The 17,733-nt window shown below is 38.3% G+C and overlaps 1 protein-coding gene across 5 annotated transcripts in view; it reads left to right on the top strand.

The window, feature by feature from the left end:
• CLHC1 (clathrin heavy chain linker domain containing 1) overlaps positions 1-17,504 on the top strand; it is a 59,316-nt gene extending 41,812 nt beyond the window's left edge. For all 5 annotated transcript variants that reach the window (XM_006159034.1, XM_006159033.2, XM_006159036.2 and 2 more), the window contains exons 10-12: positions 7,143-7,345; positions 12,763-12,942; positions 17,189-17,504. In XM_006159034.1, the coding sequence (XP_006159096.1) occupies positions 7,143-7,345; positions 12,763-12,942; positions 17,189-17,385 (580 nt within the window). In that variant the 3' untranslated portion in view covers positions 17,386-17,504. The remainder of the gene's footprint in view (positions 1-7,142; positions 7,346-12,762; positions 12,943-17,188) is intronic.
• The last annotated feature ends 229 nt before the right edge of the window (positions 17,505-17,733 follow it).

Genomic DNA, 17,733 nt, shown 5'->3' with positions numbered 1-17,733 from the left:
ATAGCAAAAACCTCTCAAAAAAAACTCCAACAAATTCTATTTTTTTTTTTTTTCTGGAGAGATTTTTGCTATAGGGCACATGCGCACACCAGAAAAATAGAGAGTCAGAGAGACAGAAAGTGAGAAAACACCGCCCAGGAGGGATGGCCACACCGCAATCCCTTCTCCTCCATTCTCCTCTCAGGATCTTGGGCATGCACTCACATGCGCCCCGCATGAGTTTGAACCACCAGGTCTAGGACTTGAACCATGCTCGAATACATGGGAGTCCAGTGACATAGCCATTATGCCAACTGCTAGTCCCTGTATTTTAAAAATTTATTTATTTATTTATTTTTAAAAGACACAAAGTCTATATAAAATTTAGTACTGTCTGTGGTTTCAGGCATACATGAGGGTCCTAGAACATATCCCCTATGGATATGGGGGGAACTACTGTATCTAATATGTACAATTCAATGACTTTTTTTTTTTTTTTTTTTTTTGCTATTGAGTGTGTATGCTCACCAGAGAGCGAGAAAGAAAGAAATCACCACCACCTCCCAAAGGGAGGATGGCCATGTTGCAGTCCCTTTTTCTTCATTCTCCTCTTGAGATTTTGGGCACACATGCACACATGCCTGGTATGATTTTCAAGCTGCCAGGTCCAGAACTTGAACTACAGTTGGCCATATGGGAGTCCAGCACCTTAACCACCACGCCACCTTCTGGCCCCAATTTGATGACTTTTAAAAAAATAGCTGGAATGTAACTGACATAATAAACTGCACGTGTTTAAAATGTATTCACATTTGACAAGTTTTGACATGTATATTCCCTTGAAATCATCACCGTAGCCCAAATGATAACTCTTTCTGTCACCTTCATGTGTTTTCATCTGTCTCTTTGTAATGATTTCTCCTCCCTCCTCACCACCCCACTATCTTCAGGTAACACCTGGTCTACTTTCTGTCACTATAGCTTGGTTTGTATTTTCTAGAATTTTACATAAATGAATCATACAGTATATATTTTTTCTCCTTGGACCATCTTTCACTCACCGTAATTATTTTGAGATCCATCCTTATTAATTAGCACTCATCTTTTATCACTCATTTTAGGCTTTTCTCACACTTGCATTTCTGTTAGCATTATAGTTTGCCTGGTCATCATACCTTTATCATACTATGGTTGTTGATTTACCTTTTAACAAGTTTTAATTGGCATGGAGAGACATTCAATAGGCTATTTTCCACCTGCAATAGAGAGCTGTATACCATTAAAAAAATACACACACAAAAAAAAAACCCCAAATAATCAGCTCCTGGGTAATGCTAAAGTTGTAGCATTTATCAATGGTACATTAATGACTGCAACCAGAACTGCCCATCATGAACTGGATTTTGACAGACTCACCAATTCTGTCTAAAATCAGGTACAACCAAGACTGGTTTGAAGAGGTCCAGAGTACACAAGTAACCTTCATGAACAGGTGGTCCATACTTCATGTCAGCTCCTTCTGACTGACTGACACTGTATCTCATACCTGTGTCCTTAGTCAGGGCAGCATTACCAACAAGCAGCAGATATAGAAAGGGAAAAAAAAAAAAAAAAAAAAGAAAGCTGATTCATGAATGGTTCAGGTGATGTCTGTATTATGCTAGCTTATCAATCCATCCTTTGAAATGACATTCTTCAGATGAAATATACTTTTTTTAAAAATTTTTTTGAGAAAGAATTTTGATATAGAGTATGTGTGCTTGCTGGAGAGACAGAGATGGAGAGAGAGGAAGTGAGAAATCACCCCCTGGGAGGATGGCTAAACCACAATCCCTTCTCCATTCTCCTCTTGGGATTTTGGGCATGCATGCTCACATGTCCAGCATGAGTGTCAAGCCTCCAGGTCCAGGATTCAAACCACGTCTAGCCACCTGAGAGTGTAGCACCTTAACCACTATGCCACCTGCTGGTCCCTGAAGTATACTTCTTAAACCAATAAAAATTACATGATGTCATCTCTAACAGGTAGAATTTTTACATATGGCAACTAAAGTCACTCTTCCCAACTTTCACTCTTCACTCTCAGTAGCCCATTTGAAGAGCGTATGTCAGGGTTCTCCAGAGAGAGAGAACCAATAGGAGAGATATATTTATATCTGTAATATATATAAGAAATTGGCTCATGCAGTTAGGGAGGCTAAAAGTCCCAAGATTGCCAAGCAAACTCTAGGTTCCCTAATCCCTTGAAAAAAGCTTCATATTTGGATTTGGGTACAGATCACTTACTCATAGACTGCTCCTCAGGGATATTCATAAAGGGAAGAGTGAAATAGGATAGGGAAGTCAACCAAGACTATGTACTTGGGTGAAGTCTAGTATTAGCCATCATCACAGAGAGGGCTGTGGAGTGTAAACTATAACACAGAATTATTTCCTCTTGATTAAGGACCTGGCCTTTTGTACCTCTTATCAGTGAGTCATTGGCAGTGGAGTACTGGAGGTTGTGGGATAAGCATACTTTTTTGGGTGAGATAATTCCACTCACCCGAGGACAATTCTTCAGAGAACGGGGAGCTGTAGTCTGTTGTCTGGAGAAAGAGCATTGGTCTGGTAAAGGGAACGTGAGTAAGGCACCAAAACAGCGTATATCATAAGGGCTTATGAAGATTCTTCTGAGGATAGATACCTGCTGCATATGTTGGGTCTGTGTGGACATGGGTTGGGCTGTGAGGACTGGAAGGCAGAGTGGGGATAGCCCTTGGCATCTGTCTGGTAGCTTTGGCCTGCTGATTGCACCCTATGCTTCCTTGGCTCTGAATGGATAAGGACATAGGATACATTGTAAAGAATAGTTAGTTCTCACCTTTAAGAAATACATGATCTTAAAAGGGAGGTAGATGAACTAATATAAGCAACTCCAAATAAATCCATGACTTAAAAATGTCCCAAACTTAAAGTGGCAGGTTTCCTTACCAGTGCTTACTGCCACCCATTACAACTCTATCTCCTCTGCACAACCCTGGGTAGTCATACAGCTCAGCACTGTTGTTTACCAGGGCAAAGAGTTTCTCCCACTCCTCTTGTTGTGGCCTTTACTTCGTGTCTACATAATACTTTTGTTTTAGGAATATCTTTCTTTTCTCTCTTGTTTTTTCTTTCTCTGCCTAGCCACATTTCTGTACTCTTCACAAAAAGTACTTAGAGGGGAACCAGCAGTTAGCGTAATGGCTATGTTGCTGGACTCCCACGTAGTCAACCGCGGTTCACGTCCCGGACCCGGTGGCTTAAAACTCACGCCAGGCGCATGTGCGTGCGTGCCCAAGATCCCGAGAGGAGAATGGAGGAGAAGGGATTGCGGTGTGACCATCCCCCCTGGGGGGTGATTTCTCGCTTTCTGTCTCTATGTCTCTCTCTGTCTGTCTGGCGAGCGCATGCGCCCTACAGTGAAAATCTCTCCAAAAAAAAAAAAAAAAGTACTTAGAGAAAACATTGGAAATGGTTCTGATTGAGGACATCTCAGAAAATGCAGCTTATAGGGGCTGACAGTTAGCATGGTGGTTAAGGGCGCTGGACTCCCACATGCATGAGTGACCATGGTTCAAGTCCTGGGCCTTGCTTTCTTGGTTTCCTTCTCTCTCTCTCTTTCTGGTGAGTGCATGTGTCCTGTAGCAAAATTTAAAGCAATAATAATAATAAATGAAATTAAATAATTCTTTAAAAAAAAGTGCAGGTTCTTTACTAAACCTGATACCTAATATGGAGATACTTCAGACATTAATTTCCTTACACACAGTGAAAATGCTTCGCCTATTCTCTTAGTTGTAATATTAAATTATTCGATTCTTATGCTGTTCACTGACTGCATAAATTGAGAAAATGCCACTACTGTTAAGTATCTAAGATAATAAGACAGAAAACAGTCAAAGAAATTTGCATCCTTTATTCTTAGCCTCTCTCTTCTGGTTTGTACCTCTGATGATTTGGCCTCTACCACATGAATACTTTAAAAGGTTTTCTGAATCTTTCCCAGAAGCTCAGCAGAAAGCCAGCCCTAAAACAGCCTGGATTAATGGGCTAATCACAGCTCTCTTAGTCATTCTTTGCTGGGAAAAGCCCACAAATCATAAATTTAAGAAATGGCGCTTTACTGGTTTTAGCACTCTAAATTGCAGACATTATATCTAGAAAAGGATAAACATCCACTCAAATGTTAAGTTTACAAACCTGAAAATAACAGTAAATAAATATCATGCATGGATTTAGTGATTATTTCTTTTTTTTGAGAGGTGTTTTTTGTTTATGTTTTTTTTGTTTTGTTTTTGTTTTTTGTTTTTTTTGTTATAGGGCGTGTGTGCTCACCAGACAGACAGAGAGAGACAAAGAGACAGAAAGCGAAAAATCATCCCCCGGGGGATGGCCAGGCCGCAATCCCTTCTCCTCCTTTCTCCTCTCGTGATCTTGGGCACATGCGCACATGAGCCCGGCATGAGTTTTAAGCCGCCAGGTCCGGGACACGAACCACAGTCAACTACATGGGAGTCCAGCAACATAGCCATTATGCCAACTGCTGGTCACCTCTTACCTTTATTTTGACATTAAAAATTAAACAGACACCTGATTTGTAATAAAATAGCCCCAGTTTACTAATAGGGTTGAATATATTTTCTTTAATTGATTAGTCATCTGTATTCTCCAGAGAGTTTGGTCTCACATCTATTTTCAGAAGTCCTCAAGTCTTCTTAGTGTTGAGAGTAGGGATGGAAAAAAAAAACAACAAGGACTTTAAGAAAATAGAGGATATGATGAAATGATTGGGTGGGGGCCAGAGAAGAAGTCGGGCGTTGTGGGGTAGATTCCTAGGCCCATTGTCCAGCTCAGGCCTCCCCTTGGGTAGAACAACATCATAGTGGTGAACACTTTAAAAAACAAAAACAAAAACAAAAACAATGATATGGGACCAGCAGATAGAGTAATGGTAGTTCTGCTGGACTTCCAATGGTTGACTGTGGTTCAAGTCCTGGACCTGGTGGCTTGAAACTCATGCTGGGCATGTGTGCATGTGTGCTCAGAATCCTGAGAGGAGAATGGAGGAGAAAGAATTGTGGCGTGGCCATCCCTCCGTAGGGTGATTTCTTGCTTTCTCTCTCTCTGTCTCTGTCTCTCCAGTGAGCACACCTGCCTTAAGCAAGAAATCTCTCTTTAAAAAATGACATCGAGGGACCAGTAGATGGCATAATGGCTGCATCACTGGACTTTCATGTAGTCGACTGTGGTTCGAGTCCCAGACCTGGTGGCTTAAATTCATGCCAGGAGCATGTGTTTGCATGCCCAAGATCCCAAGAGGAGAATGGAGGAGAAGGGATTATGGTGTGGCCATCCCCCCTGGGGGATAGATTTCTTGCTTTCTGTCTCTCTGTATCTCTCTGTCTTTCTGGCGAGCGCATGCACCCTATAGCCAAAAGAAAAAAAAAGACATTAATATGAGAAATAAATACTAAATTTTGATTGTTTTAATTTACTGTCATATTGCAGTCACTACATAGACTAAAATCATTACTATAGTGACTATAGTTACTAAAATCCATATTTCAGTATTAAAGTATAGTGGTCAGGGGAGTGCTTAACTAAATAATTGATTTGTATTCAAGTAAACCTTCTGCTACCAACTCCAAAAAACACGGAAGGCTTTCTTTACTGAATTCTTAGTAAAGAGACATTCTGTAGGGGCTTTAGGATCTCATTCTAATGTTGTCAGCATTTTGTTAGATGTATACAGACACCAGTGTTAAGTGAGTGCTGCTATTTTGTAGCTATTGATTAAAATATATAACTAAAGCACAATTTCCATACAACCAGTAATTGGAAGTGATATCTTTCTTTAATCGTACCCATTTTTTTTGGGGGGGGGCTATTGCTGATAGTTTCTAGGTGGAGTTGTCATTTAAATACAGATGATTCACTTCAGTTGTGCTGAAGATGGTGCATTAAAAATATGACGGGACCAGCAGTTAGCATAATGACTATGTGACTGGACTCCCTTGTAGTTAGTTGACCGCGGTCCGAGTCCCAGACCTGGTGGCTTAAACTCACGCTGGGTGTTTGTGCATGCGTGCCCAAGATCCTGAGAGGAGAATGGAGGAGAAGGGATTGCAATGTGGCCATCCCCCCTGGGGGGTAATTTCTCACTTTCTATCTCTCTGTCTCTCTCTGTCTGTCTGGTGAGCGCACACACACACACACACACACATGATAAGTGCAATCTATTTCATTGAGCCATTTCAAAAGAACTGGTTCTTCAGTCTCTCCTAATAGGCACAGTTATGATATACTCCCACCCCCCATCAGTTGCTCCTTAAAGATCTCTAACAAATTTTTTTGATTTTTTTTTTAGCAAGAGAGATTTTTGCTATAGGGCGCACACACTCACTGGAGAGACAAGAGAGTTTGAAGGTGGGAAATCATTCCCCATGGGCATGGCCACACTGCAGTCCTTTCTCCATTCTTCTGAGATCCTGGGTATGCACACACATGTGCCCAGAGTGATTTTGAAGCCACCGAGTCTGGGTCTCAAGCTGTGATCGACTATGTGGGAGTCCAGCGACATACACCATCCGCTGTACCCAAAATCTTTAACAAGTTTTAAAAGAACAACAGTATTATACTTTCTGTTTTCCTTTTCATACAAATGTTTGCAAGATAATCACTAATTACGAGCTGAAATATCAGTAGTTGAGTAAGCAACATTTAATAAGTTCTTACCATCTGCAGGATATAGAATCTAGATACCAGAGGAGAACACTGAGAAACCCCCCTCCCCCCATTATAGGATAATTTTTGTTTACATTGTACTTTAAATTTCTATCAGTCTTTTCAGGAGAATTTTAACCTTGTTTGTGGATTTAAAAAAAACAAAAACAAAAACAAAAAATAACTTGATCTCAGCTTCACCAAAACATCTTTCCCCAAAGAAGTGCACACTGATTATTTTTGTTCTTGTTAAATCTCAGATATGTTTAATTTCTCCTTCATCAACAATTGCCTGTTGACTTGGAATTCTTACAAGCCATAGAAAATCTAGTTCTACTATGCTCAATTTTCAAATAGTTTAGTCTCAACTACTCATCAAAAATTCTCTATTTGCCTTATTGATCTGTTTGTTCTAGGCTGACATTTTCTGAGGAAGCTGGGGATGTGATTTGTGATTATGGGGAGCAGGATACTTACAACAATGCCAAATGCCTGGCTTTAGCTCAGATTATTTACCATGAATGTGGTCTGCACAAGAAAGCTCTTCTTTGTCTGTGTAAACAGGGTCAGATTCATGGGGCCATGGAATACATACAACAGTTCAAGGACTTTACTTACGGTAAGCAAAAAAAGCCTACTTACTTGTGTGCATTTGAATTCTGGATATTAATTGTGAGATCACCTGTTTATAGCAGTTTGTCTGTGTGTATAAAATATATATAATATAAAAATATATAATATATATAAAATATAAAAATATATATAATTTGCTATAGGGCACATGCTCACCAGAAAGAAACAGAGAGGGAAAGTGAGAAAGCACTACCCAGGGGCGCTGACCATGCTACAATCTCTTCTCCCCAATTCTATCTCCTTTCTGGACTTTGAGTATGCACATTTGCCAGGCCTGCTTCTCAAGACTGTCAGTTCCAGGGCTTGAACCAAACAGCCAGCCAAGAGGAGAATGGAAGAGAAGGGATTGTGGCCATTCCATCTGTGAAGGGATTTCTCACTTTTCTTCTCTCTTTCTCTGTCTTTCTCTGTTGAGTGACAAGCTCCATAGCAAAAACTTAAAAAACAAACCAAAAGCATGATTAACTCACTGTCATATTATTCTATTCCTCTAATAGTGTATCATAATCTAATATAATTAAATGTGTGTTGTAATAATTTAAGAAATAACTCTCCTATGTACTTAGAACCTTGATGTATATCTTTAGAATTTATTGAGCACAGTGTTGTAAAATGAAAATGATAATAACCTGAAATAAAGTAAGTTTATTGGCCCAGTGGCTTAGTGGTTAAGGGAGCTAGATTCCACATGGCTGACCACATAGTTCGAATCCTGGCCCTAATTCTTGAAAAACATCCTGGGTGCATGTGTGTGCATGCCTCAACTCATGACAGAATAGAGAAATCGAGGTGAAGGAATTGCAATGTGACCATGTACCATTAAAGGGTGCTTTATCCCTCTCCCTCTCTTTTTCTCTCTGGTTAGCACATGCATTCTCTGGCAAATATAAATCACTTGTTTTACTCATTAGTAAGAAACAGCCACAGCTTCTCAAGGCATCATCTTTCGTCTTGGGGAACAGATTCAGTTTGTTAATACTTTCTGGTTCAGAGGGAAATGTTCTTTATCGGATTTTGACTATCAGTTTTTACATTTACAAATTTTTTTAAAATCCCAAAGAAAAATAGAAAAATCCTTAATAACTTCTTTGTCCCAAAAATATAACACTTTTTTTTTAAGAGGTTTTTGCTATAGGGCGTGTGCATTTGCCAGACAGACAGCGAGAAATCACCCCCCAGGGGGGATGGCCACGCCGCAATCCCTTCTCCTCCATTCTCCTCTCGGGATCTTGGGCACACATGCACACGCGCCCAGTGTGAGTTTTAAGCCACCGGGTCCGGGACGTGAACCATGGTCAGTCGACTACATGGGAGTCCAGTGACATAGCCATTACACCAACTGCTGGTCCAACACTATTTTAAAAGTAAGGTTGGTTTTTATTCCTTCCCAATAATTTCTAGAATAAAGCCTGAAATTACTTGCTTGCTCACCTTCTTTATATTATTCCACCAGTGAATATACTAAATATCTATCTGGAAACTGGGTTATTCTAGATCTGAGGCTCTGTCTTTCTAATCTCTGGTCTCTTTCACTCTTAAAAAACACTGAGCATTTGGAAGCGATACTTTCCAAGAGCATTTATTTATGTGAGTTATATCTATTGATATTTTCCTATTAAAAATTAAAACAAGGGCCTGGTGGTTAAGGCAGCCAGATCCCAAATGCCTGACTGTGAGGTTCAAGTCCCAAGCCTGGTGACTTGAGACATCAAGCACAGGTGCATATACACTCAAAATCCCAAAAGAAAGGAGAGATGGAAAAAAAGGGACTGCATTCTGACCATTCCTCCCAGGGGGGTGGAGGTTTGGTGCTTTCTTCTCTCCCACTTTCTCTCTCTCTGGTGGGCACATGCACCCTCTAGCACACACACACACACACACACACACACACACACACACATGCAAATAAATTGAAACAGAAATTTTTAAAAATTAACTCATTTTAAATAATAATTAACCCATTACATGTTACCATATGTGATTTTTTATTGAAAGGAATCATTTTCCAAAACCAAACAAATTGTTTGAAAAGAGTAATGTTATACATTTTACAAATGCAGTGTTTTACATTTTACAAATCTGTAATGTCTGGCTTAGTTGAAGGCAGATGACTTTTCTTATCTCTTTCTGCATTTAGTCTGTTGTACTACCCCGCATCATGTCGCCTCTGGAAAAACACTATATATTCATGAGAGAATAGGAGTAAGAAGGCAAATTAACAACTTATTATTTTTATAAACATAATTTTGACTTTACAGACCTTAGACCATATTTTGAGAATCACTATGGTAGATATTTGTGAGTTAAATAGATATCATCCTGAGTATATAGGCTTTATAATCTTATTAAAAGAGAACATACATGAGGTATGATAATAATCATTAACACATCAAGGCAAGGAATAAAAAAATGGATTCTGAAGCCATCTAGCAAATAAGTAGAGGGAAAGGGTCATGAATTTGTGCCCTTTTTAATTTAATTATTATTACTATTTTTTTAAGTTTTGCTGTAAGGCATAGGCACTCACCAAAGAGAGACACAAACAGAGAGAGGGAAAGTGGGAAATTATTTGCTAGGGAGGATGGCCATGCTGCAGTGCCTTCTTCAGTCTCCTCTCAGGATCCCAGGCATGGATGAACATGTTCCTGGCATGCTTTTCAAGTTGCTGGGTCTGGGACTCAAACTACATAGTCAGCTATGTGGGATCCAGCCACATTAACCATCATGCCACTGACTGGCCCCAATTTGTGCCCTTTCTAATTAGTCAGAGATCACCTTTTATATATAAATAAGTAAATATTAATTTATGGAGAAGCAGATTTGAATACCTGATTGAATGAATTAGAGAGGTGAGTGAGTTATAGCATTTGGAAGCGATACTTTAGAAGCTTGGGAGAGGAAGGGTAATATATAACTCTTACCTGAATGGAGGCCAGTTCAAGTGACACAAGTTATAAAACCTCTCTTTTTTTAATTTGTCAGAAGACACATTTGTCACTGGAGAGAGAGAGAGGGAAAGAGACAGTTACCTCCATGGGATATGGGAAAGAGACAGTACCTTCATGGGACATGGTCACACAGCAATTCCTTCTCTTTTGTTTCTCCCTTCTTTCGGGATTTTGGACATGAATACATACATGCCTTGTGTGTTTCTCAAACCACCAGGTCCACTACTCAAACTTCACAGTTGGCAATGTGGGATCCAGTTTATGTAACAACCAGTCATGGGCAGACCCGACTTCCACCTCTTTTCTAGCAAAATATTTTCTTTTCTTTTTTTTTTTTTTGAGGGGTTTTTTTTTTTTTTTTTTTTTTTTTTATGGGGTTTGTGTCAGCAGAAGACAGAGAAAGACAGAGAGACAGAAAGTGAGAAATCATCCCTCAGTGGGGATGGCCATGCCGCAGTCTCTTCTCCATTCTCCTCTTGGGATCTTGGACACGCACGCACGTGGGTCCGGTGTGAGTTTAAGCCATGGGGTCCGGGACTGGAACCATGGTTGACTTCATGGGAGTCCAGCAACATAGCCATTATGCCAACTGCTCATCCCAAAATAGTTTCTTTTTAAGAATTATGTATTTAATTTTATTTATTATTATTATTTTAATTTTGCTATAGGGCACATGCGCTCACCAGCAGGAGAGAGGGAAAGTGAGAAAGCAAACCTCCAGGTATGGGATACTAACCACACACACACACACACACACACACACACACATACAGAGGCATATACACATGCTATATACTATATGTGTATATACAAAACATAATACATGTACATATTTTATTTATACATATAAAAATTTGGAGCAGTAGCTCTATAGATTGGGAAGGGTATGGGCTTTGGAGATTAGAAAGAATGATCTGCTTTACACCATGTGTATAATTCAGGGAAAGTTAACTTCTCTAAACCAATTTCCTCACTTGTAATTTAAGAATAATGACATATTATTAACTATGATCATTAAATTCAATGAATTTATCTATGTAAGTTTCCAGCTCTATGTGTATGTGTGTGTAAATATGTGTTAATAAACACTAGATTTATATTAATTTTCAGAGGGCAAATTATTTTATGAACAGCTTTTGGAAAATATTCAGAAATTCTTATCTGTTGTGGCCTACAAGAATTTTGGTTTTTCTTTTGAGGGGGAGAGATTTTTGCTATAGGACGAGTGTGCTCACCAGAAAGACAGAGAGATAGAAAGAGAGAAATCACCCCTCAGGGGGATGGCCACACCACAATCCCTTCTTCATTCTCCTCTCGGGATCTTGGGCATGTATGCACACACGCCCGGCGTGAGTTTAAGCCACCAGGTCCAGGACTCAAACCTCGGTCGACTATATGGGAGTCCAGCAACATAGCCATTATGCTAACTGCTGGTCCCAAGAATATTTTTACTTTGAAAAATTTATGAAACTGGGGCCAGCAGGTGGCATAGTAGTTAAGGTGCTGAATTTTCACATGGCCTACTGTGGTTTGAATCCTTAGACCCAGAAGGTTGAAACTCATGCTGGGTGCATGTGCATGTGTGCCCACAATCCCAAGAGGGGAATGTAGGAGAAGGGATTGTGGCATGGCCATCCCCCTCTCTCTCTGTCTCTCTGGTAAGCACACATGCCTTATAGCAAAAATCTCTCTTCAAAAAAAATTTATAAAGCTAATACAAAATTTATAAATCTAAGAAATCACAATTGTAGTTTTAGATGATCTCAATGGTTAACTAGTAAATTAAACCATATGTAATTTTTCTTTTGGGGATAAAAAAATGGTCAAATTAAAGCAATTTCACATAGTTTACTTCTAGCTATTTGAGCTAGCTGATTACTTCTTGAAGTCTTCAAGTGAAAATTTCTAAATACCTGACATTTTTAGGAAAAATATTATTGAGCTCCTCTTTATGTGCCTTGGCACTTACTAGAGGTTGATCCAAATATAAGCAACAACATATAGATAAACATGATGTAGTATTAAATGGAACCTTAGAAATTATCTTCAATTCTAGCACTTTGAAAATGAGAAAATTAAATTCCAAAATATTAAGCAACTAATGGAGCTACTTTTAGATTCAGGGTTCCTAATTGTCAATTTATATCCTTTTTATCACATTTCTATTTGTGAGTTTTTTGAAAATTTACTTTTTTTTAATACTTTTTGTTATGGATTGTTTTCCTTTGGAGGTGTTTTTGTTTTTTTTTTTTGTTTTTTGTTTTTTTTTTTTTTGCTATGCTGAGTGTGCTGTGTTTTGAATTAGGGTTAGTACTGTTGGGTTTGGGTTGAAGTGGATCATTGAAGGCTTTGAAAGGATTGGAAAAAGAAATGTTGATTGGCAAGTATAGACATTGACTGGTTTCAGTTTCTAGTTGAATTATCATATTAGGCTGTTTTTCATTTTTGCTTTCAGATGACCTGATGCAGCTAATAACATTATGTCCCCAAACTGAATTAATTCAGTGTCTCACTAAAGAATGGAATGGGAAACCACCATCCTTATCCTTTGGTCTTGCCGTACTTCATCTATTCTCTGTAGATATGAAAAAGTTTGCCATTAAGCTACTCCAAGAAATAAGTAAAGGTGGGAAAGGTAAATAGAGTAAAATGTTTGTAAGGAAGAAATGGTAATGGGTTATTTAAGAAAAAGTTCAAGATATATGAGTAAACTTGGATTGTCCTTAGAGTTCCTTCTTAGCAAGAGTTACCTTTCAGAGTTTATCATCGTAAAGATTAGCCTGCCAGTAATAGTCTGTTAGCAAAAGTATATATTTCTTGAGGGAAGGAAGAATCTTTATGAAACTAAAGGGCATGTTATAAAAATTATGATAGCTAATGCTTTATATAAAACTCGTATAGGGACCAGCAATTAGCGTAATGGCTATGTCGCTAGACTCCCATGTAGTCACCACGGTTCGCATCCCAGACCTGGTGGCTTAAAACTCACACCGGGCGCATGTGCGTGCCCAAGGTCCCGAGAGGAGAACGGAAGAGAAGGGATTGCTGCGTGGCCATTCCCCCTGGGGGTTGATTTCTCGCTTTCTGTCTCTCTCTCTCTCTCAGTCTGTCTGGTGAGCACACGTGCCCTATAGCAAAAACCTCTCAAAAAAAAAAAAAAGAAAAAAGAACTTGTATATTAAATTTTATATATGCATATGTATATATTTAACATCTTATATATTTTTTAAATTCTATTTAGATATAATGTACTTTAATTTCTAAACCAAATATAGGCATATTTATTAATACATATAATATTCATTCTGAGCCAACAGCATGGGATCTAGAATATCTAATTAAATCTCACCTTTTTTTCCTTTTATTACTTTAATATAAGACCTTGAGTGGGATAGTTTGGTATTAAATTATTGCCTTAGGTCAAGTAAAGAATGTAAATTATTGGGCCAGCAGTTGGCATGGTGGCAAAGGCACTGGATTCCCACATGGTTGACCACTGTTCAAGTCCTAGACCTTGTGGCCAAATCACATTGGGCATGTGTGCATGTGTACTCTAAGTCCCCAGTGGAGAATGGAAGAGAAAGGATTGTGGCATGACCATCCCCCCAGGGGGTGATTTCTCATTTTCCCTCTCTCTTTGAATCTGTAGCAAGCACATATGCCCTATAGCAAAATTAAAAAAAAAAAAAAAGAGAGAAAAAAAAGTTAATTACCTGAAAACGTATTTGGGAAGATAATTTTATATTTTTAAATGATCATTCCAGATATTAATTAAAATGTTTAATTTTTTAATTTTTTAATTTTTTTGCCATTATTAGTAATTTGTTTTTTTAATAAACTTAAACATGTTATTTCTCATGCTTTAGATTGCACTACAAAAAAAATGGTTCTATAACAGGAATAACAATATCAGAACAACAAAAATATTAAGTTACTTATTAATGTTTTTTTTTCACTTTTTTATTTTAATTTTTTATATAAACTCAATCATATTATTTAGCTTACAAAGTGAACATTTCAGTATGTGTGTGAACATTTCTCCCCAGTCCAGTTGATCAGAGTATCCCAATAACACCACACCGCCCCATCCCGTCAATGTTCTCTCTCCGTATCCCTCTTCCAAATCAAATTCCTTAGGTCCCTCTTCTCCACACACTCCACTTCTGGCACTAACCCCCATCTCTTGTATTTGTACAACCTTAGGTCAATCAGCTTCAGTTATAGAGTGCAGACACTCGGTATATATTAAGTGGTGACATACAGTGTCTCTCCTTCATAACCTGGCTTGCTTCACTCAGCAGTAAATCTTCCATATTCTTCCACTTTTTGTCAAAAGCCAGGGTTTTGCTATTTTTCATGGCTGAATAGTATTCCATAGAGTATATGTGCCACAGTTTTTCAATCCATTCATCTTGGGTTGGTTCCATGTCTTAGTAATCATGAATAATGCCACAATAAACATTGATGTGGAACACTTTTCCAATTAAGAATTCTTCTGTCCTTTGGGTAGATACCGAGAAGTAGTATTGCTGGGTCATAAGGTAGTTCTATTTGTAGATTTTTGAGGAATCTCCAAATTGTTCTCCACAGTGGCTGGACCAATTTACATTCCCACCAGCAGTGTAAAAGAGTTCCCCTTTCACCACACCCCCACCAACACTTACAATTTTTTGTTTTTTTAATCTTAGGCATTCTGACCGGGGTTAGGTGGTATCTCAATGTTGTTTTGATCTGCATTTCCCTTACGATGAGGAATGTGGAGCATTTTTTCATATGCCTTTTGGCTATTTGTATGTCATCTTTAGAGAGTATTTTTTTCAACTCCTTCTCCCATCTTTTAATAGGGCTGCTCATCTTTTTTTTCAAACAGCACCTCGAGTTCCTTGTGTATTCTGCTTATCAGACCCTTATCTGATGCATAATTAACAAAAATATTTTCCCATTCAGAGGGCTGTCAATTCACACTAATTACTGTGTCTTTTGCCATGCAGATCTTAGTCTGATGTAATCCCACTTGTCTATTTTGGGGATTATCTACTGCGCTTTGGAGTCTTATTTAAGAAGTCTTTCCCTAATCAGAAAAGAGGAAAAAATAAAAGGCATCAGAATAGGAAAAGAAGTGAAACTCTCTATTCGCAGATGACATGATTGTATACATAGAAGACCCAATGGTCTCCATGGAAAAATTACTGGAAGTAATACATAATTACTGTAAAGTTGCAGGATATAAAATCAATATACAGAAAACAATAGCATTTCTGTATACGAATAACAGGCAGACTGAGATAGAACTGAAGAAAGTTATTCCATTTACCATAGCCACCAAAAGTATAAGATATTTAGGAATAAATCTAACCAAAAAAGTTAAAGACCTCCACAAGGAAAACTATCAGAAGCTAAAAAAAAGAAATTGAAAATGACACAAAAAAGTGGAAGGACATCCCATGTTCCTGGATTGGAAGAATTAATATAACCAAAATGGCAATTCTACCCAAACTAATCTACATATTTAATGCAATGCCAATCAAAGTACTAGACACATTCTTCACAGATCTAGAAAAGATAACCATAAAATTTATCTGGAATCATAAAAGACCCCATATTGCCAAAACAATTCTACACAAGAAGAGTGGAGTGAGTGGCATTTCACTCCCTGTCCCAAAAATATACTACAAAGCTGTGGTAATCAAAACAGCATGGTACTGGCACAGAAACAGACAGGAGGACCAATGGAACAGAATAGAGTCTCCAGAAATAAATTCCCTAACATACAGTCAACTGATTTTTGACAATGGGTACCAGTCAATTCAGTGGGAAAAAGAAAACCTCTTCAGCAAATGGTGCTGGAAAAACTAAAATGTTTTATTTGGGGACCAGCAGTTGGCGTATTGTTGCTGGACTTCCATGTAGTCGACTGCGGTTAGAATCCTGGACCCAGTGGCTTAAACTCATGCCGAGAGTGCGTGCGTGCATGCCCAAGATCCCGAGAGGAGAATGGAGGAAAAGGAATTGCAGCGTGGCCATTCCCCTGGGTGGTGATTTCTTGCTTTCTGTCTCTCTGTCTCTCTCTGTCTTTCTGATGAGCACACACGCCCTCTAACAAAAACAAAAACAAAAACAAAAACTCTCAAAAAAATTATGTGATAGGAAAATAATTATGAATTATGGTAGAAATAAAACAGTGTCAATGACTGTATTCATAACCATCCATTACCATAAATAATGCAGGTACTAGATAAAAAATAGTTCTATAAATTGATAGATTCCAAAGAGAATCACTAAAATAAAATTTTAGAGTAAATAATATTATTAGATTTGTTTAAGCATCTTATTTCCTTTAGAAAAATATTTGTTATAGAAGCCTCATCATTAAGGGTTCTCTATCTAGAGATGAGATGGAGGATTTGTCAAAGTTTCTTAAACCCTTGGGTCAGCACTAATAAGGCATTTATAAAAGTGTTTGAAAGATCATGAAAACTTGCCCTATAGGTCCTCAGTTGATAGTTTCTAGTGGTGCATTATAGATTCCCTGATTCAGGATGAGCTCACATTCCTCTCTCCCTGAGCTCCCTGCCTTGTAGCCTTCAACATTTGCTACCTCACCAAGATGAAGATGAGCGAAAGAATAGGGTGGGTGAGAAATGGTAAAGGGTAGAATTGAGACATGAAGAGGGTAATTGCGAAAGTGGAGGAGAAGGAGCGAATGTATTTACTACGAGCTAGACTAGGCACTCCATCTGCTGTATCATTAAATTTATGGGAATTGGGTAGATTTGAACAGTAACTGAGCTGAAATTATGTCTTTGTCTACTTCTGAATAACCACAAAGTATGTATTATCAAGTAAGTGCCATACTATAACGTCGTATCTTTTTTCCCCAGATGCAGTAGAATATCTTGTGATGAATGATTCATTTTGCTCCCTAGAAAAGTGGCAAGAAATGGCAACTGTATGTTTACAGAATGGCTTTGACAAATTATTTAATGACATCATGTCCATTCTTCGATCTCAGGCAGGAGTGACAGAAATTTCTGAAGAGGATGATACAGTCAACTTAATGGAACATGTTTTCTGGTAGTTCTGTATCTTAACCAGTTGAGGGAGCTTATAAAACATTTTACACGTGTTGGTTGGGCAAACTGATTTTGGTGTCACTAATTTACAAAAAAATCTAGAATATGAAGCTCTTAGAAATAAACCACGTTTTTCGTTATGATGGAAATTAGATTTATCATTGAAACATTTATAATATTGCTTCCCTTTTCCCATATTGTCATTTCCTATATTGAATCTTTTTTTTTTTTTTTTTTTTTTTTTTTAGAGGGTTTTTGTTATGTGGCAAATCTCCTCACCAGAAAGACAGAGAGAGACAGAGACATAGAAAGCGAGAAATCACCCCCCAGGGGGGATGGCCACACTGCAATCC

This window comes from Tupaia chinensis, unplaced genomic scaffold (assembly GCF_000334495.1).
Source record: "Tupaia chinensis unplaced genomic scaffold, TupChi_1.0 Scaffold000622_1, whole genome shotgun sequence".
Taxonomy (NCBI): Eukaryota; Metazoa; Chordata; class Mammalia; order Scandentia; family Tupaiidae; genus Tupaia; species Tupaia belangeri.
Note: the sequence above shows the minus strand (reverse complement) of the source record. Positions and strands in the feature narration are given on the sequence as shown.